General features: G+C 52.9%; 1 protein-coding gene across 3 annotated transcripts in view; it reads right to left on the reverse strand.

Moving 5' to 3' along the window:
• Window positions 1–3,088: 3,088 nt before the first annotated feature.
• The window catches only part of KIF1C (kinesin family member 1C), a 55,712-nt gene continuing 35,700 nt past the window's right edge, over window positions 3,089–23,100 (reverse strand). For all 3 annotated transcript variants that reach the window (XM_081886724.1, XM_081886725.1, XM_081886726.1), the window contains 15 exons: window positions 22,812–22,889; window positions 22,144–22,209; window positions 21,451–21,529; window positions 20,596–20,674; window positions 20,190–20,335; window positions 18,998–19,170; window positions 17,014–17,093; window positions 14,906–14,981; window positions 12,520–12,599; window positions 12,234–12,328; window positions 10,624–10,707; window positions 9,496–9,676; window positions 9,103–9,175; window positions 6,222–6,869; window positions 3,089–4,472 (listed from right to left, as the gene is read on the reverse strand). In XM_081886724.1, the coding sequence (XP_081742850.1) occupies window positions 3,714–4,472; window positions 6,222–6,869; window positions 9,103–9,175; window positions 9,496–9,676; window positions 10,624–10,707; window positions 12,234–12,328; window positions 12,520–12,599; window positions 14,906–14,981; window positions 17,014–17,093; window positions 18,998–19,170; window positions 20,190–20,335; window positions 20,596–20,674; window positions 21,451–21,529; window positions 22,144–22,209; window positions 22,812–22,889 (2,697 nt within the window). In that variant the 3' untranslated portion in view covers window positions 3,089–3,713. The remainder of the gene's footprint in view (window positions 4,473–6,221; window positions 6,870–9,102; window positions 9,176–9,495; window positions 9,677–10,623; window positions 10,708–12,233; window positions 12,329–12,519; window positions 12,600–14,905; window positions 14,982–17,013; window positions 17,094–18,997; window positions 19,171–20,189; window positions 20,336–20,595; window positions 20,675–21,450; window positions 21,530–22,143; window positions 22,210–22,811; window positions 22,890–23,100) is intronic.

Consider the following 23,100-nt stretch of genomic DNA (forward strand, 5'->3'; position numbering starts at 1 on the left):
AAACCGTAGAGCATCTAGCATGCAGCACAGTACCATGACGGACACAGGGGGAGAAATCTGCTAAGATGCTTGGCAGTTTTCCAAGTGGTCCTCAGGGTAGAATAATAGAATCGTAGAGTTGGCAGGGACCCCCCAGGGGTCATCCAGCCCAACCCGCTGCATGCAAGGCAGGAATCTCCGCTGACACATCCATGCCTGATGGCCATAGCCAAACTCTGCTTAAAAACCTCCAAAGGAGGAGAGTTCACAGCTCCCAAGGAAGGCTATTGAATGGCTCTTACTGTTGGGGGGACGGGGACATTTGCAATTTACTGAGTTAGGCCAAGTTCCTCCATCCTTCCCAATGGCTGGTGTGAGCAGTGGTGGAGGGATATTCCCATCATGCTTTGCTCAAGAGCATCCACTAGAGCAGAGGCTATCCATCTCCCGAGAGCACTGTTTAGGGAAGCTTTTAATGTTTGATACATTACTGAATTTTAATATTGTGTTGGAAGCTGCCCAGAGTGGCTGGGGTATAAATAATAAATTATTATTATTATTATTATTACTAGCCACCGCAGGACGTTTTGGATCTCAGCCCTCTGGGGGCTGAGGGGATTTGTGCTCCTCCCTGGGATCAAGGCAAAAATTCCTGCTCTCCACCTCTCTTTGCTCTTCTTCCAGGCCTCTTAACCATGGCATTCCTGCGATCCTGACCTCCTGGGGGAAGGCGACAGCTTGATCCTCTTCTCTTCCTCCCCACCACGAATGGGATCTGTGCCCACCCATCCACCATGGCTGCGGACGGAAGGAGCGCCCAGGGTCATCCATGCTTCCTCCGAGTGCGAATGCTGGCAGCCTTTTTTGCAAGCCCTGGTTGCTCTTATTCCCCGCTGGCTGGGCCTGGAAGGTGGAGAGACGTCGGGGGGAATGGGTCTGGGGTGCAGCACCTCGAAAAGGGGCAGGAGATTTTGGGGGCGACATGTTGAAATAAAAGCGAGGCACCCAAATGGAGGAGGCGCTGTGCTGCGAGGCTTCACAATTCACCAGCTGTGTCATGTCTGGACGAGAGGCTTGCGTGGGGGGGGGGAAGGAGGGGAAGCAGCGTCCTCAGCAAGGCGTGAGGAACAGAAAACAGGAGAGGGCTTGACCTGTGGGGTCGGCAGCCAAGAGAAACAGGGATTTGCGTCACCAGGGAGGGAAGGCGGGGAGACTTGCATCCTTGTTTTGCTGAGCAGGCCAGAAAATGGGAGCCTCTCTGAGGGGGGGCTTTGGAGGGTCTGCCCTGCAGTGCTCCCAAGGGAGCCCATCCCATAGTCAAACGGCCCTTGTGAATCAGTTATTCCTTCCTTGCAATATCAAGCCCTGGATTCGAGTCCTACCCTCTGGAGCAGCAGGAAACATGCTTGCTCCATCTTTCACGTGGCAGCCCTGAAGATATCTGATGTTGGCTCTCATCTCTCCTCTTCTCCAGGCTAAACATCCCCAGCTCCTTCAACCGTTCCTCATCAGGCTTGGTTTCACACTCTCAGTTGCCTCCTTCTGCCCACCTTCCAGCTTGTCAATGTCCTCTTTAAACTGGGGTGCCCAGAACTGGACACAGGACTCCAGATGTGGCCTGACCAGGGCAGGATAGAGCAGGATTATTCCTTCCCTTGATCTGGACTTCTGAAGATGCAGCTGAGAATAGTATTAGCCTTTTTTGCTGCTGCATCACCCTGTGGACTCGCGCTCAGCTTGTGGTCGTTCCTTTTCACATGTGCAGCTGTCAAGCCAGGTGCGCCCCACTTCAAAGGAGGTGATAAAGACCCCCCCCCATGATAAAGAGCACCCCACACCCACATCACCCCTCAAACCGCCGTTTGCAAGGAAGGGAGGAGAGTCCATTGAGAAATGCGGCAGGTTGCCCTCACCTTTATTGGAACAGGATAACAGTAGAGGGTCTTCAGCCACATTTCCAGGGGCAGCAGCCCCCCACACGCACGCACGTGGACACACACAGACAGGCACCCCCTGCCCCATACATACTTCCCACAAATCCCTCTCACGAAGGGGGGGGGGAACCCACAAGAAAGCCCTCGGGGAACACACCACAAAAAGCAGTTTTGGAAGGGCTGGACAGACCCACTTAGAACCCTAGAACTGTAGAGTTGGAAGGGACCCCCAAAGGCCATCTAGCCCAACCCGCGCTGTGCTCGTGCAAAGCTTGTGGGGGTGGGGGAAGAGAGTGCACCATGAGGCTCCCCCCTCTTGGGGTTCCACAGGATTGCTGGTCGGGGGCAGGCCTTTGGCCGCAGTGAGAAAGCACAGGGGTCAGGGGACAGTAGCAGCCAACAGGCGGAGCCGAGCCCCATCCATCAGCTTCAGTGGGTTTTTTTGGAGGGGGTGTGTGTGTGTTAAAAATAGGATATTGCAGCCACAGAGATAGGAGGCTTGCCTCTCTTCCACCCATCTCCCCAGGGGGGGAAAAGCCCCACTGAACAATAATTAGACATCTTGCCCTACAGGGTCTCGTCGGAGTAGCCCCGTTTCATAGAATTCCAGAGCTGGAAGAGACCCCAAGGGTCATCTAGTCCAACCCCCTGCAATGTGGGAATTGCAGCTGAAGAGGGACTAATAGAAGAAAGATTGACAGCACATGAGTGGCATCGGACAGCAGAGGAAAATACAAGAGATCTTCCTGCCCTCTCCGTAGAGGGCAGGAATTTTTTTTTGGGGTGGTGGTGGGGGAGGCCGCCTCAGTGGCCACAGCCTTGGCCTTCAAAATGGACTTCAACTCCCCCCCCCCGGCAGTATTCCAGCCACAAGCAGAGAGTGTGCTGCTCCAAGACAAAGCGTGTGACAGCAGCCCTCCATAGCCCCAGAGAGGTTTCCTCTGCTCCATAAGTTCCCCTTCAACAAACAGGCTGTTCCTTGGAGTGGGGAGGGCAGGGCGTCACCAGTTAAAAGGCCACCAATGTGCTCCAGCCCCCCGCCACACAAAGTGGGGGGTGGGGGCGTCCCAAGGCAGCAACCGCCCCTCCAGCAGCAAGCCAAGGGGGGCTGAACTGCACCTCTGCCCCACTCTGGAATTGTCTAAAATAGGCAGGCAGGACACCCATGCTTTGACTTTGGGGAGAGGAGCAACTGGGGTGCGGGGGAAGCCCCTCAGCCCCACACGCCCACATTCTTACCATGGCCTTCTCTGGACAAACCCACCCCACTCTTTCCTTATAGACTTGTAGAGGTGTAAGGGAACCCCAAGGGTCCTCTAGACCAACCCCCCGAGATGCAGGAATCGCAGCCCAAGAATCCCTGACAGGCGGACGCCCAACCTCTGCTCAAGAGGAAGCCCACCACCTTCCACGCTTGCGCCAAACTCTCCCGACCTCCTTGCACAAACCCTCCACAACCTCCTCTATCGCACAGCCTTAAAACCAAACAGCAACCCATCCTTTCCCCCTCCTAAACCCGTTCCTATTACAAAAAAAAACCACATACAACGACCTCTTTGGCTTTCCCCGCCAGAAAAGACCCTGCTGATCCGACTCGACCCTTCCTGAAACCGCAGCAGCGCTCAAAACACCCACCCTCCATCGCCCAACATCACCCCACAAGAAGGAAGCTGTGTGCTGCAGAATCGTGTCTGTCCACGGCAGGTGGGCAGCTGTCCGGGATCTGAGGCTACCGCTGCCCCTCCCTGCGCGCCCCCATTCCTGCTTCTACCTGGCCAGGGAGCGCCAGATCGCCCCGGGTCACACGGCGCTCTCGCGCTCTTGCTGCAGATTGGGGGCTGACCTCTGCCGGCGCATGCGGGGCGGGGGGCCTCCGTCCGGGGCGTTGGGGGGCCGGTGCTGCGGGTAAGGCTGGTGCTGGCGGGGGTAATAATTGTGCTTGCGGGCCTGGTAGTGCTCCTGCGCGGGGCCCCGCCTCCCGCGCGCCTGCCCGCCTTCCAGGGAGTTGCGGCGCGGCGGGGCAGAGCGCCTGTTCTGCTGGGGCGCGGGGCTGCTCTTCCGGGCGGGGCGGGGGCTGGGGGGCCGCGGGGGGCAGGACTCGGCCCCCTTCTCCTCCTTCGCCTGGCCGGCGGACGGCTCGCTCTCCACCATGAAGGCGGATCCGGGCGCCCAGGAGTAGCGGTGCTGGGGGTTGCTCTTGAAGGGGAACCGCAGTTTGCAGTCCTGGGGGGGGATGAACTTGCCCGGGGCGGCGTGGGGCTGGGTGCGGCGCAGGGCTTTGGCCAGCTGCTGCTGCTGCAGGCTCTGGAGCCGCGCCTGCTCCTGGCGCAGCCATCGGAGGCGCCCGCGGCGGAAGGCCGGGTCCTTCTCCATCAGGCGGGAGACACGGTCGCAGCAGGTCGGGGAGGGCGGGGATGGGCCTCTCCTCTCCTCCCCGGCCTCCCTGGGAGTCGGGGAGTCCTGGCCACCTGCCCGGTCCTCCTTGGGGTCCTCCTCCGACGGAGTGAGCCCCTCAGAGAAGAGCAGCGAGCCCCACTCGTTCTCGAGGTCCTCGTCCTCCTGGGAGAAGAAGAAGAGGAAGAAGCGCAAAGGTCTGAGGCAGATTTCATGACAGCCTTTTTTGTAATGCAATGAAATAAACTAATCCAAAAGGAAACAGAAATAAGAAGAACTTCTGGTTTTCTGCCTGTCCATTAGATTAGAAGGAGGAATTCAAAACATTCACTCTAGGGTGGCATCCAACTGTTCTACTTTCTGTTAAGCAATGTTTTCTTAATCTCCAGACCCAAATGCCTCTCCATTCATTCATTGTCCTTTTCACACAAAAAGCCCAAAAGGGGTTCTCTAATTATTGTTACTGTCTCCACCCACATTGGACTAATATGTCCCTTCCAATTCTACCATTCCATGATGGCTGTATTCAGCTGAGACTCTCTGTGCCAACACCCTGCTGCCAACTTCTGGGCATCTGCTGCCCAGCCAGATGGATAGCCTCACTGAGCCACACGGCCCCTGATGATGATAATAATAATAATATAATAATAATTTATTATTTATACCCCGCCCATCTGGCAGGGTTTCCCCAGCCACTCTGGGCAGCTTCCAACAGAACACTAAAATACAATAACCTATTAAACATTAAAAGCTTCCCTGAACAGGGCTGCCTTCAGATGCCTTCTAAAAGTCTGGTAGTTATTGTTCTCTTTGACATCTGGTGGGGGCGTTCCACAGGGCGGGCGCCACCACCAAGAAGGCCCTCTGCCTGGTTCCCTGTAACTTGGCTTCTCGCAGCGAGGGAAGAGTAGTTTGGACTTGATAGAGTAGTTTGGGTTTGATATCCCGCTTTATGACTACCCTAAGGCGTCTCAAAGCGCCTAACATTCTCCTTTCCCTTCCTCCCCCACAACAAACACTCTGTGGGGTGAGTGGGGCTGAGAGACTTCAGAGAAGTGTGACCAGACCAAGGTCACCCAGCAGCTGCAGGTGGAGGAGCGGGGAAGCGAACCCAGTTCCCCGGATTACAAGTCCACTGCTCTTAACCACTACACCACATTGCCTCTCGGGAACCACCAGAAGGCCTTCGGCACTGGACCTCAGTGTCCGGGCAGAACGATGGAGGGTGTTTTTTGGAAGCCGCTACAATTTCTGCCATAAGTCTGAGGCCAGATTCCCAGGGGCGCCGACTTATAAAAAATATTGGGGGGGCGGGGGCCCATACCGACTTATAAAAAATATTGGGGGGGCCCATACCGACTTATAAAAAATATTGGGGGGCCCAAGACCTCCAAACCGCTGCTGCTGGGGGAACGAAAGGGGCGAGCCCCGGGCTGCCCCGACCTTAAGTGAACCTGTGAGGGCCCGCCCTTTGCGGCAGCCGATTGGCTACCGCCGTGGGCGGTGAATATTAATGAGCTAGGGGGAATCCCCGCTTCTCGCCAGCCCCCCCGCGAGATTGTTGATGGGTCGAGAGCCCGCAACCCCACCCCCTCTCTAGATCGGGAGTGGCTTTGTTTTAACTCATTACTGAATGTATTTTAAAAGGTAACTATCGTCAAACAAGGAAAATAAAAAATACCAACATAATTTTGTGATTTTACAAAGCATAATATAACTAATAATTTTCTTAAATTATTGGGGGGGCAGAGCCCCCCCAAACGAATTTTTGAGGGGGCTCGGGCCCCCTCAGGCCCCATGGAGTCGGTGCCTATGCAGATTCCTATTCTGGGTTGTGTGGGGGGGGGGAAAAAGAATGTTTCTCTGCAACACCATTCCTCACCTGCCCTCCCCCTTGCAGGCCCCCCAGCTCACCTGGGCCGAGATGGGGATGACACGCTCCATCTTGACCACACGGTCCCTCAGCGCCCGGATCTCCTCGTCCTTCATGTTGTTCTGGATCTTCACCTCCTGCAGAATGTCGGTCAGCTTGTCGATGTGGGCCCGGAGATCGTCCACATCCGCGCCGGGGGTTCCTCCCGTGCGGACCTCCGAGGAGCCCCCTCCTCCTCCTCCTCCGCCCCCTGCCGTGCCGTCAGCCTCGCCCACGCCCACCGTGTCCCAGACGTCGCGGGCCACGGCGCGCCAGCTGTCGCGCTCGTTGGGGTCGCGCTTTCCGTACAGGCGGCACAGCTCCTTCATCTTGACGATGCTCAGGGCCTCAATCTCCTGGCGCGAGTGGCGGAAGTCGTTGAGGGCCACCTCGTAGCAGATCTCCTTGACCGCCTGCATCTTGAGGTCGGCCAGGGTCAGCCAGCGGGGGTCCTTCGCCGCCCGCCGACGCTGGGGGATCTGGTAGACTCGGAGCGGCTCCCGCTTCTTCCCTGAGCTGGGCAGACCGCAGCGGCGCACGATGGTCTGAACCTTGGTGGCCGGGAGCTTCTCGCGCAGGGATGAGATCAGGCGCCAGCTCTCCTCGCAGGAGCGCTTGTCTGAGTCGTCCCCGCTGTCCGAGTCTGCATACTGGGGAGACGGAAGGAGAGGGGGGGCGCAGCTGAGTTTCTGCAGGGGGCAGCGGGGACTGTACTGGGCAAATCCCAGAAGTACTCCGATCTTAATGGTTTAGTATTCAAGGGTTTAGCAAAGCGCCCTTCTTGAAAAGATATTCTCATATCTCATTTGTATACCGCCTTAATCGACAGGCCACGGCATAAAACACATAATGTAATAATAATAAAAGAGAAGTTGGTGGGAGAATACCTCCACTGATTTAAAAGACTATAGTTTAATAGCCAAAGGCTTGGTTGAAGAGGAATGTTTTCGCCAGGTGCCTAATGAAGGCTCACGGCAAATCTCCCTGGGAAGAACATCCCACAAGCAGGGAGAAACCACAGAGAAGGGCCCGTCCTTGTGTTGCTGGACCTTTTGTGGAAGAGGCACAGGAAGACGGGCCTCGGATGAAGATTGCAGGGTTTGGGTTGGTTCCTATGGGGAGAGGCTATACAGTGGACCCTCTGGATATGGACTTAATTCGTTCCGGGGGTCCGTATGTACCCCAAAAAGTCCGCATCTAGAAGTGCTGCTTCTGCGCACGCATGCGGTGCAATAGAGTGCTTCTGTGCTTGCACGCGCAGTGAAACCCAGAAGTATACACTTCCGAGTGTGCTGCGTTCGCAACCCGAAAGTTACGTTACCCAAAGGTCACGTAACCCGAGGGTCCACTGTATTGGGGTCCTCAGCTGTTTGAAGTTTTATAGGTGAAAGCCAGCACTTTGAATTGGATCCAGAAACTAATTGGCAGCTGGTGCAGTCGGGCCAGGATTGGCGATACAGGCTCAAGCTATATCTGGCTGCCAAATTCTGCCCCAGCTGAAGTTTCCGAACTGTCTTGCGAGGCAGCCCTGTGCGTAGGATTCAGCGCCACTGCTTCCCCTGACTGTGGAGTCGGAGTCAGTGCAGCCACTTTATGCTCAAAACGGTTTTGCCTTGGTGAGCAGAGCTCCAGTCTCTCTCGCTCACACATACAGAATAGGTTTGTGTGTGCTTGGGTTTGATTTCATTTCCCACTGAGACACATGGTCACTCAGTGCTATTAGTATATATACAAATGTTCAGCTCATTTAATACTGTATAGAAGCTTTGCTCTCAAGCTTCTCACAGGTGAAGAGTATGTTTTTTGTTTTTATAAACCTTTATTATTTGTAAAGGGAATACCGTATTTTTTGCTCTATAAGACTCACTTTTTCCCTCCTAAAAAGTAAGGGGAAATGTGTGTGCGTCTTATGGAGCGAATGCAGGCTGTGCAGCTATCCCAGAAGCCAGAACAGCAAGAGGGATCGCTGATTTCGCTGCGCAGAGATCCTTCTTGCTGTTCTGGCTTCTGAGATTCAGAATATTTCTTTTTCTTGTTTTCCTCCTCCAAAAACTAGGTGCGTCTTGTGGTCTGGTGCGTCTTATAGAGTGGAAAATCAGGATATTTTGTATGAGTTAATATTACTTTCACAGCCTTTTGCGGCTGTGCTGAGTCTTTGCCCTTTCGTCCTTTGGGGCTGTGTGACCCTTTAAAATTTAACAAGTTAGTAACTTTTTAAAGGGACACGGAAAGCACTGTGGGTTAAACCACTGAGCCTAGGGCTTGCCGATCAGAAGGTTGGCGGTTCGAATCCCCACAACGGGGTAAGCTCCCGTTGTTCGGTCCCTGCTCCTGCCAACCTAGCAGTTCGAAAGCACGTCAAAGTGCAAGTAGATAAATAGGTACCGCTCCGGCGGGAAGGTAAACAGCATTTCCGTGCGCTGCTCTGGTTTTGCCAGAAGCGGCTTAGTCATTCTGGCCACATGACCCGGAAGCTGTACGCCGGCTCCCTCGGCCAATAAAGCGAGATGAGTGCTGCAACCCCTCAGTTTGCAACTGGACTTAACTGTCAGGGGTCCTTTATCTTTTACCTTTTTAAAAATCAATGAGTTGCAAAAAGAAACACCTGGTGTTGGTGGGTGCATAGGGTCCACAATAGCCCCGGAAACAAGATTGGCTTTGAGATTTATAGGCAGAGCTGGAACTGGCTGACCAACTGCCTGTTTGCTTGTTTGGCCTGCAAACTCTCTGCACCCGGGACCACCCCCTCTCCAACAGAATGCCAACAAAAAGGGCAGCCGATCGGGTGCTGCTCTGTAAAGTGGGTCACTCCTGCCCTGCCTGCTCCTCCCGCCCCACACTGGAGAGGTATGGGGCAACAGAGACATGCAGACATGTACACACCAGTCTTTGTTGCTCCAGAAGCAGGTCCGCCTCCTCTTTCTCACGACGATATTGCGTCTCCAGGTCCTGAAGCCTTTTTTGTAAAAAAAAGGGTGATGGGGAAAAGCAGAGGACAGAAACACTAAATTGTGACAGAGGCACAGGAGAGGTCCCACTCCACAAGTCACAAGAAACAGCCCCCCTCTTCCCTACAGACCTTCTGAGGTGCTGAGATCGCCAGAGGGGGTCCCCTCTTGGTTATTCCTCCACCCCCAGAAGCTCAAAGGGGGGGGGTGACCCAGGACAGGGCCTGCTCTGCGGTGGCCCCTGAGCTCTGCAACTCCCTCCCCACAGCGGTGCGCCTGGCACCTTCACTGTGCAAATGATATCACTGACTAGCCAAGACTCGCCCACCTCTTCTCCATCTCCAGCTTGATGTCAATTCCTTGCTTTTCCAGCAGCTCCTGCTGGGCAAAGTTCCAGTCGACTGGCTCGGCTTGGCTCTCCGCGGGGGTGTTGCGCTCCCGTTCCAGCCGCGCCTGCTCTGGGTGGTTGAAGCGGAAAACGTGGTTCTTGCCCATGACGATGCGGTTCCCTAGATAGGGAGATGGGAGGAGGGAAGGAGACATGTCAGCCAAGGAGGAGAAATAAATTATTAGGGGCCACCGCAGAGCAGGCCCTGTCCTGGGCCTCACACCCCCCCCTTTGAGCTTCTGGGGGCGGAGGAACAATTATTGCTCTGAAGGCATCCATATTTCAGGGTGTGCAGATGGGGTTAGTGGTGGCACCCACAGAAACTAGCCCATGCCTATGCGTGGCAGCCATTGCTCATTTATGGCATGTTATGTTCTGCTTTTTTTCTCCAGGTGGCTAAAGTGGTTCTCCCCACCTCCCCATTTAATCCCCCCAATAACTCTGCAAGGTAGGTTAGACTGAGAGCGAGTGACCGGCCCCCAAGGTGAGCTTCATGGCCAACTGGGGAGATTTGAACCCGTGTCTCTCCCGGGTCCTTGTAACCCACTTTAATGTTTTTCCTGCACAAACACGTCGCACAGACAGATGGGCCCAAGGAGAGTCTTGCGGGAAGGGAGGCACAGTTGTGCTCTGTTTAGATCAGGGTCCTTCCGTTTGATGGATGTTTAGCTGCATTTTAATGAACAGAGTGAAACACTATGACTCATTGCAAGAATGAGATGTATGTGTGTGTCTAGTTTATTTTTTAGTTGTCATCTTGTAAATACTGTTTTATACATTACAAATGCCTTTTTGATTTGTGAACCATCTAATATGACTTATGCTGTAATTGGTACGTTCAGCTTCTTTTTTAGCTGCCGGTTTGCAAACAGTGTTTTATAGGTCGCAATGGTTTGACTGATGATTGATTAATTGCACTGTGTGATTTATGCCGTTCTGTTCTGTTATTGTCATTTATTGTTTGCAAGCCGCTTTGGGGTCCGTTTGATTGGAAAGCAGCACAGAATTCCAATAATGCAACTGGACAATCGACCCAATTGCTCACCGCACCACTCGGGAAAAGCTGACCTGATCTCAGCACCAGCGGCTCCAGCACCTGCTTCCCGTTGACGTAGGTCTCAGCACCTTCGCGCGGCTCCAGGGTGACGACCACTGAAAGAGGGAGGGGGGCGAGGCAAAGGTCAGGGCACACTTTCCCGGGAAGGGTGGGCTGTGTAGTGGTGGTAAGGAAGCAAGCAGCACCCGCTAGCACCCTCTCTACCCCTGCCCCCCAAGTCCCCAGGCCTTCTGGGGTTGCTTTGCTAGGGGGAAAAGACCCCACTGGGGTGCGAGATGGAAAAAACCAGGAGCACCTATTCTAATGGCCTCCCTGATTCTATAAACTCACCCCCAGGGGCCCCTACCCTATAAGATAAGCATTGCTTAGAAGAGCAGTTTGCATGACCCACTAAGGGAGATAAAATTCAAAAGTGTGACAATCACAAGCCAATTGACAGGAACTTTCTGACAGTAAGAGGCAGTGGTATAGGTCTCCTCCGCTGGGAGGTTTCTGAGCAGATGAAGAAGGGAAGTAGAGTTTGGATTTGATATCCCGCTTTATCACTACCCGAAGGAGTATCAAAGCAGCTAACAATCTCCTTTTCCCTTCCTCCCCCACAACAAACACTCTGTGAGGTGAGTGGGGCTGAGAGACTTCAGAGAAGTGTGACTGGCCCAAGGTCACCCAGCAGCTGCATGTGGAGGAGCGGAGACGCGAACCTGGTTTCCCAGATTATGAGGCTACTGCTCTTAACCACTACACCACACTGGCAGATGATGTCGGGCTGTCAGCTGGGATTCCTGCACTGCATGGTACTGGGCTAGATTGACCCCTGGGGACCCTGCTAAATCTACAAATCCATGATTATTATTCTGTGTTCTCATTTCGTATTGTTAACTGCCCTGTGGTCGTTGGCTGAAGGTTGGCTTACACATTTCATAATTTATAATAGTGAAGATGGTTCTATAAAACTACTACATGGAATCATCTAATCCTTTCCCCTGAAATGCAGGAATTTCAACTAAAGCATCTGAGATAGATTGCTTAACCTCTGCTCAGAAACCTCCAAGGAAGGAGAGTCCACAAATTCCCAAGGGAGTCCCTTCTACAGCCAAACAGCTCTTACTTGTCAGAAACCTTTTACTTACTTTCTTTCTCTTATTTGGTTTCCTAAACTCACCAAAATGGTGAACATGGCCCAGGGATACTGGCTTCTCAAAGTCTGGTAGCCATTTACACCACCAGTGCCTACCCCCCCCCCGCCACTTTCTTGCCCCTTAGTGCTGCTTGCCACCATTAATCCCACTGACCCCCAGGGGAAAGTTCCCCTACTATGGGAATCACTGACGTGCAGCATGAGAGACTGAGAGGGTGGGAGGCAGGAGACGGGGGCCCACAGCTCAGGCCCCTGGCTCAGCGGACCCACACGCTGGCACCTCCCCGCACCCCTGCCAGGACCCACAGACACCCCAGTACCTGTTGTCATGTGGCCCCACGGCGAGGCCCCCCTGCTCCACGCAAGCACAAAAGAGATAGGAGAGGAGGAGGAGTTATTACAGAAAAGGAACTCGGGACCCCAAAGGGAGGCGACCCTCCAACTTCTCAAAAGGGCCTGTGCTCCTTAAGCCACCTGGCTCACCTTCTCCAGACTCGTTGGTGACGCTGCAGAAGACGCAATGCTGCTCTCTGATGAACTGGCCCGTCAGTTTGATGTCCACGTTCTGCTGGCCAACTCTGCAGGGGGAGAAGGAAGGGTTCCCGGAGAGAGGGAGAAAGAGAGACGGAGATGTTTTTTGTTGCGCGCTGCCTTGGGCTCTTTGTCCGAATACAACTTTGATTAATTAGTAATATGAATAAGGATCAGCTCAGAAGGATCCCTTTCGCCTCTCCGTCCCACAAACCCGCCACAGCCCCGAGGGTCTCACCGGGTGATGCCGTCCTTGATGTGGTAGAGGAGGCACTCAGACATCAGCGGATCTTCATTCAGGTTCACCAGGTGCGGAGTCTGGGTTAAGACAAGAGGCAGGCAGAGATCAAGCCCTCCTTCACACAGCCATACGCCCTGCCCTCCACAGTCGGTGCTGGATAGTTTGTTTAAATGTTAGGGTTCATTATTGTTTCACAGGATGTGTACCACTTGAAAAGCCAGGGTGCATATCCTGACCTAGTTTTTACAGCTGTGTAGCAGGTGCTGATAAGTCACTTTAGTTAGCTGTGTCAGCAATTGTGAATATAATGGGCAGTCTGCCCTAGTGGATAGACGGGCAACGATTGTAGACACAATGTAAGATGTATGTTTGGGAAGTTGTTATTAAACCTTGCAAAGATATCTTTGCGTCTCTTCAGTGTTTCCATCTGTGTGGTCCACTCTGCACGCACTCTGCGACATGTTCCAATGCCCAATAGTCGTTGGCAGCAATAATAATAATAATAATAATAATAATAATAATAATAATAATAGTTACAGATAGGTAGCCGTGTTGGTCTGCCATAGTCAAAACAAAAACAATTCCTTCCAGTAGCACCTTAAAGACCAACTAATTTGGTTCTTAGTATGAGCTTTCGTGTGCATGTATCTGAAGAAGTGTGCATGCACACGAAAGCTCATACCAAGAACTAACTTAGTTGGTCTTTAAGGTGCTACTGGAAGGAATTTTTTTTGTTTTAATAATAATAATAATAATAATAATAATAATAATAGTAGATTTATTATTTATACCCCGCCCATCTGGCTGAGTTTCCCCAGCCACTCTGGGCGGCTCCCAATCGAGTGTTAAAAACAATACAGCATTAAATATTAAAAACAGGGCTGCCTTCAGATGTCTTTTAAAAATAAGATAGCTGCTTATTTCCTTGACATCTGCTGGGAGGGCGTTCCACAAGGCGGGCGCCACCACCAAGAAGGCCCTCTGCCTGGTTCCCTGTAACTTGGTTTCTCGCAGTGAGGGAACGCCAGAAGGCCCTTGGAGCTGGACCTCAGTGTCCTGGCTGGACGATGGGGGTGGAGACGCTCCTTCAGGTATCCTGGGCCTTTAAGGCCATTTAGGGCTTTCAAGGTCAGCACCAACACTTTGAATTGTGCTCGGAAACGTCCTGGGAGCCAATGCAGATCTCTCAGGACCGGTGTTACGTGGTCCCAGCGGCTGCTCCCAGTCACCAGTCTGGGAGTCACCAGTCACTGCATTCTGGATTAATTGCAATTTCCGAGACATCTTCAAAGGTAGCCCCACGTAGAGTGCATTGCAGTAGTCCAAGCTTGAGATAACCAGAGCATGCACCACTCTGGCAAGTCAGTCTGTGGGCAGGTGGGGTCTCATCCTGGGTACCAGATGGAGCTAGTAGACAGCTGCCCTGGACACAGAACTGACCTGCGCCTCCATGGACAGCTGTGAGTCCAGAATGACTCCCAGGCTGCGCACCTGGTCCTTCGGGGGCACAGTGACCCCATTCAGGACCCGGGAGTCCTTCAGAACCGGGAGCGATGCTTCTGAACTCCCCTTGCAGGAGGGGAGAGTTGCTCTTGCGCTCGGATCCCGCTTGCGGGTTCCCCATTGGGGCATCTGGTTGGCCACTGTGGGGACAGGAAGCTGGACTGGACGGGCCTGATCCAGCCGGGCTCTTATGTCAGAAGGAGGCCAGGAGAGAGAAAGAAGGTGTGGTGCTGCCCCCTTGTGGCCAGAACAAAAGGGTGCATTTTCACACCTGTGGCTTTTAAAAACCACTGCCCAGACCAGAACCGCCTGCTGCAAATGCATCAGCTGGGAGAAACTGGCACCACCATGTGGCCATAGTTTGCAAACACACACACGAGGCACCATCCGACCGCCTTAGGGACTCCGCTCAGGATTTGTGGAGGGTTTGCTCCTGAGATGGTTTCAAAAAGGCTCAGATTCCATGGGTAGGCAAACTAAGGCCGGGGGTCAGATCCGGCCCAATCGCCTACTAAATCCAGCCCGCAGACGGTCTGGGAATCAGTGTGTTTTTACAGGAGTAGAATGTGTGATTTTATTTAAAATGCGTCTCTGGGTTATTTGTGGGGCATAGAAATCCGTTCATTCCCCCCCCCCAAAAAAAAAATCCAGTCCGGCCCCCGACAAGGTCTGAGGGACAGTGGACCGGCCCCCTGCTGAAAAAGTTTGCTGACCCCTGGCTCAGGCAATAGAAAAAGACCCCCCCACACACACCCCGGCTCCATCCCAGGACACCCTTGGAAGCTTTTGCATCAATGGGGCAAGACTGAGCCCCTTCTGCTGGCTTTGGCAAGTAGCAGGCCTCACCCCACCAGCCTGTCACTGCAACACCAATGCTTACCTTCTTGGGGGAAAAGACCCCCACAGTGCCCCCATCCTCCCGGAGAGCCACGCCCATCTCTGCCAGGAGAGCCTCTCTGCAGGGAGAAAAGGGAGACAGACAGGCAGGTTTCAGATGGGGACGGGTTCAACATTTCAGCAGTTCTCTCTTTTTAAAAAATAATAATTTTTTATTAGATTTTTTCTTTACAAATTAATCCACACAACCATGTTTTCAAATTTCCAGTTTTTGTACTTCCACCAGCTCCTCCATCAATCATCCATTTTTCCTATCTTCACACATTTTCTATATATAATATTGCCGATTAGTATTATCCTTTCATCTCTGTTTCTTTTTTACAATACACCTTAAACTATCACAAAACCTCTTTAAAACCCACCAGCGTTCATCACATATGTTTTTCAGATAATCCGTAAACTTTCCCCAGTCCTCAATGAATTTGTGATCCCTCTGATATCTGATTTTCCCAGTCAATTTGTCCAGTTCTGCATAATCCATAAGTTTCATTCTCCACTCTTCAAGAGTCGGTAGTTCCTCTTGTTTCCATTTTTGGGCCATTAATAAACATTTCAGCAGTTCTCAGAGGGGCAGGGCTGCCCTGTGTGTGTGTCTGGTTGTGCGAGAATCAAAGGAATGAACCAATAAAGGTTGGAAGATTCAGGGCGCGTGAAAAGAAGTCCTCCTTCACGTAGCATGTAGTTGAACTTTGGAACTCCCTGCCACAAGAGGCAGGGATGGCCACCTCTTGAAAAGAGGACGGAACAAATTCATGGAGGAGGAGGGCTATTAGCCATGGTGGCTCTGGAGGCAGCGATGCTCCAGAACACCAGTTCCCTTTATTTCCTCCCCAAAACCAGGTCGGGGAACAGTGGGATGGCGGCGCTGCGCCTCCCCGCTGTCCCCCGAGCTTGTGGGGCTGGCCGATGTCTGTCCGGCGCGCGGGGCGCTCTGCTTGAGGGCGCCACGCGCACCGGGCGGCAGGCTGCTATCCGCAGTATGGGGAGCCCTGCAGGGATCTCCTGCAGGGCTCCCCACGCTGCGGATGTCTGTCCGGCACGCGGGGCGCTCTGCTTCAGGACACCTGCGCGAAGCACGGGGCATCCTCCAAAGGGCGCCCCGTGCTCCGCGCTGCCGGCTGCTGCCCGCAAGCCATGCACGCCCAGGGGGAGTTCCCCCGGGCACGCAAGGCTTGCGGATAGCTTCCTGGAGCCTAGAGAGCGAGAGGTGTCGGTGCGCACCGACCCCTCTCGCTCTCCAGGCTTCAGCGAAAGCCTGCATTCGCCCCATAGGACGCACACACATTTCCCCCTCCATTTTTGGAGGGGAAAAAGTGTGTCCTATAGGGCAGAAAATACGGTAAGTTGTATCAATGGATTTCAATGTGTCTACTCTCTGAGTCTGTGGCAGTGTAGTGGTGACGTTGTCGGACTAGGACCTGGGAAAGGACCAGGGTTCAAATCCTCCCACTTGGCTATGAAGCTCACTGGATAGTGACTTTGGGTGCCAGTCACTGTTTTCTCTCAGCTTAACCTTCCTCGCAGGGTTGATATTTGGGGGATTAAATGAGAAGGAAGGGGAGAAGGGAAGAAGAAGAAGAAGAAGAAGAGTTTGGATTTGATATCCCGCCTTTCACTCCCCTTCAGGAGTCTCAAAGCGGCTCACATTCTCCTTTCCCTTCCTCCCCCACAACAAACACTCTGTGAGGTGAGTGGGGCTGAGAGACTTCAGAGAAGTGTGACTGGCCCAAGGTCACCAAGCAGCTGCAGGTGGAGGAGCGGGGAATCAAACCCGGTTCACCAGATTACGAGTCCAGGCCACTTTGTGCTCCTTGGAGAAAGAGGGGCGTAAACACAACAAAACGAATCAATGATAAAACAAGACTCAGCTAAACACCACCTTCTCTGCCTACAACAGCCATGGCCAACCTGGCGCCCTCCAGGTGTTTGGAACTATAACTTCTTCCCACCCCAGCCAGTATATTTGCACTCCCCACATTCCTTGAGGGAAAGAGACTACCTGCTGCTCGGATACAAGCGAGCATTCTTGCTTTGGGAAGGGGGGGGATTTGCAAGGGAGACCCCCGTGCCAGAGAGGCTTATCTCACTCACCGCTCCATGCGGATGGCCTCTGTTTTCCGCAGCTTTTCCTCCCAGGTCTCGTTGAGCTCCGCGATGATCTTTTCCGTCTCCTACGAGGACAGGGATGCAACTCAGGGCACAGGCGAGGAAAGCCGCTCTGTTTACCACCATTCCCCGCCCAACTACTCCCTACGGCCCGTTATAAGCGAGTGCCTGCAGTGCAGAAATGACCAGGCAGCAGGCCGCAGCGAGAGAGAGTTTCTGCTGCGAGTGACGCTGAATTGGAGAAGCTCGAAACGGCAGAATGTGGGGAAATGGCTAAAGGTTTGAAGATGTGCTGCTGTGATGGGACACAAGTCCTCTGGACACTGGAACGTGTCCAGAGGAGGGCAACCAAAATGGTCAAAGGCCTGGAAACGATGCCTTATGAGGAACGGCTAAGGGAGCTGGGCATGTTTAGCCTGGAGAAGAGGAGGTTAAGGGGTGATATGACAGCCATGTTCAAATATATAAAAGGATGTCACATAGAGGAGGGAGAAAGGTTGTTTTCTGCTGCTCCAGAGAAGCGGACACGGAGCAATGGATCCAAACTACAAGAAAGAAGATTCCACCTAAACATTAGGAAGAACTTCCTGACAGTAAGAGCTGTTTGACAGTGGAATTTGCTGCCCAGGAGTGTGGTGGAGTCTCCTTCTTTGGAGGTCTTGAAGCAGAGGCTTGACAACCATATGTCAGGAGTGCTCTGATGGGGTTTCCTGCTTGGCAGGGGGTTGGACTCCATGGCCCTTGTGGTCTCTTCCAACTCTATGATTCTATGATTCTAAGTGGGAATGAGGACCTTCAACTCAGGACCACCTAGAAAGCCAGCCCAAGCCTTTGGTGAGAGGACGGAGGGTGACCAAGATAATTGAGGGTCTGGAAGTCAAGCCTTGGGAGGAACAGTTGAGGCAACTGGGTCACTTGACGGTGTGTGTGTGTGTGTGTGTGTGTGTGTGTGTGTGTGTGTGTGTCTGTCAGGGGTTGGAGGAAGAGCAATAATAATAATGATGATGATAATAATAACAATAATAATTTATTTATACCCCGCCCATCTGGCTGGGTTTCCCCAGCCATTCTGGGCGGCTTCCAACCGAATATTAAAAACAATACAGTGGTGCCCCGCAAGACGAATGCCTCGCAAGTCGGAAAACTCGCTAGACGAAAGAGTTTTCCGTTTTGGAGGTGCTTTGCAAAACGAATTTCCTATGGGCTTGCTTCGCAAGACCAAAATGTCTTGCGAGTTCCTGCGGGTTTTTTTCCTCCCCCCCCCCTTTTTCTAAGCCGCTAAAAGCCGCTAATAGCACTAATCCGGAAGGACAGATTGTGAAGCTGAGGCTCCAGTACTTTGGCCACCTCATGAGAAGAGAAGACTCCCTGGAGAAGACCCTGATGTTGGGAAAGATGGAGGGCACAAGGAGAAGGGGACGGCAGAGGACGAGATGGTTGGATAGTGTTTTCAAGGTTACCAGCATGAGTTTGACCAAACTGCGGGAGGCAGTGGAGGACAGAGGTGCCTGGCGTTCTCTGGTCCATGGGGTCACGAAGAGTCGGACACGACTAAACGACTAAACAACAACAACAAAGCACTAATCCGCTAAGCCGTCAATGGGCTTGCTTGGCAAGACGAAAAAACCGCTAGACAAAGAGACTCGCAGAATGGATTCTTTTCGTCTTGCGAGGCACCACTGTACAGCATCAGACATTCAAAACTTCCCTAAACAGGGCCACCTTCAGTTGTCTTTTAAAAGTAAAACAGTTTATTGTTTATTGCCTTGACATCCGCTGGGAGGGCGTTCCACAGGGCAGGTGCCACCACCAAGAAGGCCCTCTGCCTGGTTCCCTGTAACCTCACTTCAAGAGCACTGCCCCCATCCCAGCTTTCCCAAGCCTGGGGCTTTTCCCTGGGGCAGGCTAGCTAGACGCAAGTCCCCCTTTCTGAGTGGTTTGGAGTTAAGCGCCCGCCCCCCGATCTCACCTGGAGCCTCTCCATGGCCTCTTCGGTGCAAATCATCTCTTCCTCCATGTCGGGGTACGACTCAGACTCCCCGTTGAGGGGCAGGGGCTCCAGGAGGAGGGAGGAGTCCTCACTCGGGGCAAAGGGAGAGATGGGGAGGCCCAGTCCGCCCCCCGGGTCATCAGGTTTGGCGCCTGCGGAGTGGGAAAAACACCCCCATCAGGCACACAGGAACCCAGACATTGCGCCCCCTTCCTCCACCCGCCAAGGAAACAAGGCAGGCTTAGCTGCGATTGTGGCACTGCAGGGGGTTGGGCTAGATGACCCTTGGGGGGCCCGCCCAACTCTGCTGCTCTATTATTTCAATCTGTCAGAGAAGGAGGAGCAGAAATTGCTTAAGAGATGAAGAGCCCGCTGGATCAGGCCGAAAGGGGCCCCATCTAGTCCTGTATCCTGTTCTCTCAGGTGCCTATTATGGGATCCAGGCAGAAGAGTCGCTCTCCCCTCCTGGGGTTTCCAGCATCTGGCAATGGGATGCATGGCTGCCTCCAAATGTGGAGATAGAACAAAGCCACTGTGGCTTGTAGCTTCTCTGCCCCAGAATCCTAGGTGTGTCTCCTGAAATCATCTGCAGGACTTGGGAGTTTGCAAGCTGTTCTCAAGGCTGCAACATCAGCCTCATTCCTTTTTCCTCATCCCTCCCACACACCCTTTCCTCGTGTCACGTCTACCCTGATGGAAGAGTACTGGGGAACTTGCCTTGGCTTCTTGCCTATATAGGTAAAGGGACCCCTGACCGTTAGGTCCAGTCATGTCTGACTCTGGGGTTGCGGTGCTCATCTCGCTTTACTGGCCAAGGGAGCCGGCATACAGCTTCCGGGTCATGTGGCCAGTATGACTAAGCCGCTTCTGGCGCACCAGAGCAGCGCACGGAAACGGCGTTTACCTTCCCGCCGGAGCAGTACCTATTTATCTACTTGCACTTTGACGTGCTTTCGAGCTGCTAGGTGGGCAGGAGCAGGGACCGAGCAACAGGAGCTCAACCCGTCACGGGGATTCGAACCGCCGACCTTCTGGTCGGCAAGCCCTAGGCTCTGTGGTTTAACCCACAGCGCCACCCGCGTCCCTTGCCTATATGGCAGGAGCTAAATCCCCAGCACTCAGACTTCACCCCTTCCCTCCCTTCCTCTGGGGCACTCTCCTGCCCCCTTACCAGCGAAGGTGGTGGCCGAGAGCCCCTGGGCAGAGAGGAGGTCTCGGAGCCTGGCCACCTCCTCTTTGAGCTCCCGGATGAGGCGGGCGTTGGGATCTTCGTTGATGACGGCGTTGCAGCGAATCTGCTTGGTGCGGTCGGCATAACTGGATGGGGGGGGGAGTCGGGGTGTTTATTTATTTATTGCATGTACAGCTCTTCCCCCCCCCCTTACAATTCTATGATTCTTTGAAGGGGAGTGTGCAAGAGAAGGAAACAGCGAGGGCATATCTGGGCTGCTGTGGTCTTTGCCCCCCCAAATGGAGGGGAACCGCTCTGGCCACACCAGGAAGGAGGAGGGCAGTGGGAACAGAATGGGACAAGAGCTCCCCGCCCCCCCCCCAATTTATCTGCTTCTTCAGCTCACCGGAGGGTGCTCAGTGTCTCCTCATAGTTGATGTCAGCCGGGCTGAGGGCAGCGATCATGGCTGTGCGGGAATTGCCCCCTGAGAAATAAAAAAGGAGGGGAGAGAGGGTAAGTGGAGGGGAGGAGGGTGGACTGGAAGTGCTTCTGCTTCCTAGTTTATCCCCCCACCCTTTGGGAAAGGCCAAGAAAGCAAACAGATCATATGCAAAGGCTCCTACATTTTTAGAGATCCGCAGGGAAAATGGCAGAGAACACGGAAACGTATTATCTCCAACCCTACAGGAACAGCGTCCCACCCCCCGAGTTTATATCATCATCATCATCATCATCCTTTTATTTGACCGTCAGTCAGAAAAAAGTACATTTGTCAATACACAGTTAAGCATCCAGGAAGATTTTGGAGCTTAGCTAACACTAAAATGGGCTAAACAGATAGCCCCATAACCCCGAGTTTATATCTATCTCTCTATCTCATTTACACACCACCTTTCCCTTCAAGGAGCTCAATCTGACCTGTGCATGGTTCTCCCCACCTCCTCATTTAATCTCCACAACAGCCCTGCCAGGTAGGTTAGGCTGAGAGAAGACTGGTCACAACTCAAGGGGAGGACTTGAACCCTGGTCTCTCTCAGATCCTAGTCCCAACCCTCTAGCCACTATTCACTACCCTGGGCAACAGAGGCTCCCAAAACCAGGGAACCCTTTTCTCCTCCGATCTAGGGTCGTAGATGGGAGGCTGGTTTTTTTATTTTAAAAGTTAAATCCATCCAAAGTCATCTCTACCTGGTTTCCAGCTCCCTACACCTCCCGCCTCTTCCCCACACTTTGCCCCACATCCCAACCCCAAACACTCACCCAAGTTCTCTTTCAGCAACCAGGTGAGCACCGAGTCACGATAGGGGATGAACTCAGACTTCTTTTTCTTGTTGTTTTGCTGGTGGGGGGGCCAAGAAGGAGGGAGGCAGGTGAAAAAAGGGGGGACGATTTCTCTCTTTGCCGTCCACCCCGTCTAATAACACCGCCTGCCCCCTGTTTTTATTTATTTTGCATTATTATTAATAATAATCTTTAATAATCCCGGAGTGGTACCTATTTATCTGCTTGCACTTTGACGTGCTTTTGAACTGCTGGGTTGGGAGGAGCAGGGACTGAGCAACGGGAGCTCACCCCGTCGTGGGGATTCAAACCACCAACCTTCTGATCGGCAAGTCCTAGGCTCTGTGGTTTAACCCACAGCGCCACCCAGTATACTGGTATATAGGTGTTATTATTATCCAGATTCATATGTGGTTATTTACAAGCTTCTGGTTTTTTAAATAAATGCATTCCAGGTATTGCTTTTATGTATTTCGTAAAATTTGGTACATCGTTTGATTTTGTATAAAAAGAGCAGTTTACCAAAAAAAAAAAAGCAATGAAACTCCCACTTAGGAAAGCATTGCATCGATGATTACAGCCTTTGGAAGTTAAAATAAAAACGGGTTAAGCCTGGAACCCCGAAGAAGAAGGACCCCCCCCCTTCCACACACACACACGAGGGTCACTCACCATCTCTGCCAGCGCGGAGATAACTTTGCCCAGCGTGGTCAGAGATTTGTTGATGTTGGCGCCTTCCTGAAAAAGTGGGTGAAAATAATTTACAGAAACTCAGAATTGTAGAGCTGCAATGCAGGAATCACAGCTAACTTGTTAGAAATAACTTCTCTGCCTGCCTGCCTGCCTGCCTGTGTCTTCCTCTCTCTCTCTCTCTCTCTCTCTCACACACACACACACACACACACACACACACTCCCCCCTCTGGCACACATGTGCCCCATTGTCAGGGGAGTCTTACTCTAGCCCAGCGGTTCCCAAACCTTTTAGGAACTCCACTACCCTCCTGGTTCCATATACCCGCCCCCAGCGCCCCCTCCCCTGCCCTATAAAAAAAGCATTATTCAGAACAGACTGGGGAAAATCACAACCCTACAAAAGGCAAAGCAGCAACAGATAATTGCACATATATTTAGAACCCAACTTAGCTCCATTAATTCAACAAACCTGACCTGGCGATGCCAGCTTTGCAAAGTCTGGTAGTCATGGGCCTCTTGCTTCTTAGCGTCCCCCCTAGATAATCCCATAGTCCACCCGGGGGGGGGACCACCCATTTTGGCAACTACCGCTGTAGGTTGCCAAGAGGGTGGCTTCTCGGCATGCCAGGCGCTTGGAGCGCTCACCTTTAGCCTCGTGCCCTTGGCTCCTGACGAATCTGCCCGCTCGCTCCCTGCCAGGTCCACCAGGCTGATTTTGCTGACCTGAAAAGAAAGGACCCAGATAGGAAAAAAGGAAGGAAGGAAAGAAAGAAGTAGAGGCTTTCCTCCCTTGTTCCATTGTGCTGCATGTACTTGGGATCAGGACCCCTTTTCTCCCTTCCTGTCCCAAATGCTGAATCACAGGAGGTGACAATGGCAGAGAAGCGGGTATATTTTCTTCCCTTATAGATGTGGACTCCCTCGGGAGATTGTG

This window comes from Podarcis melisellensis, assembly GCF_964234715.1.
Source record: "Podarcis melisellensis genome assembly, chromosome: 13".
Taxonomy (NCBI): domain Eukaryota; kingdom Metazoa; phylum Chordata; class Lepidosauria; order Squamata; family Lacertidae; genus Podarcis; species Podarcis melisellensis.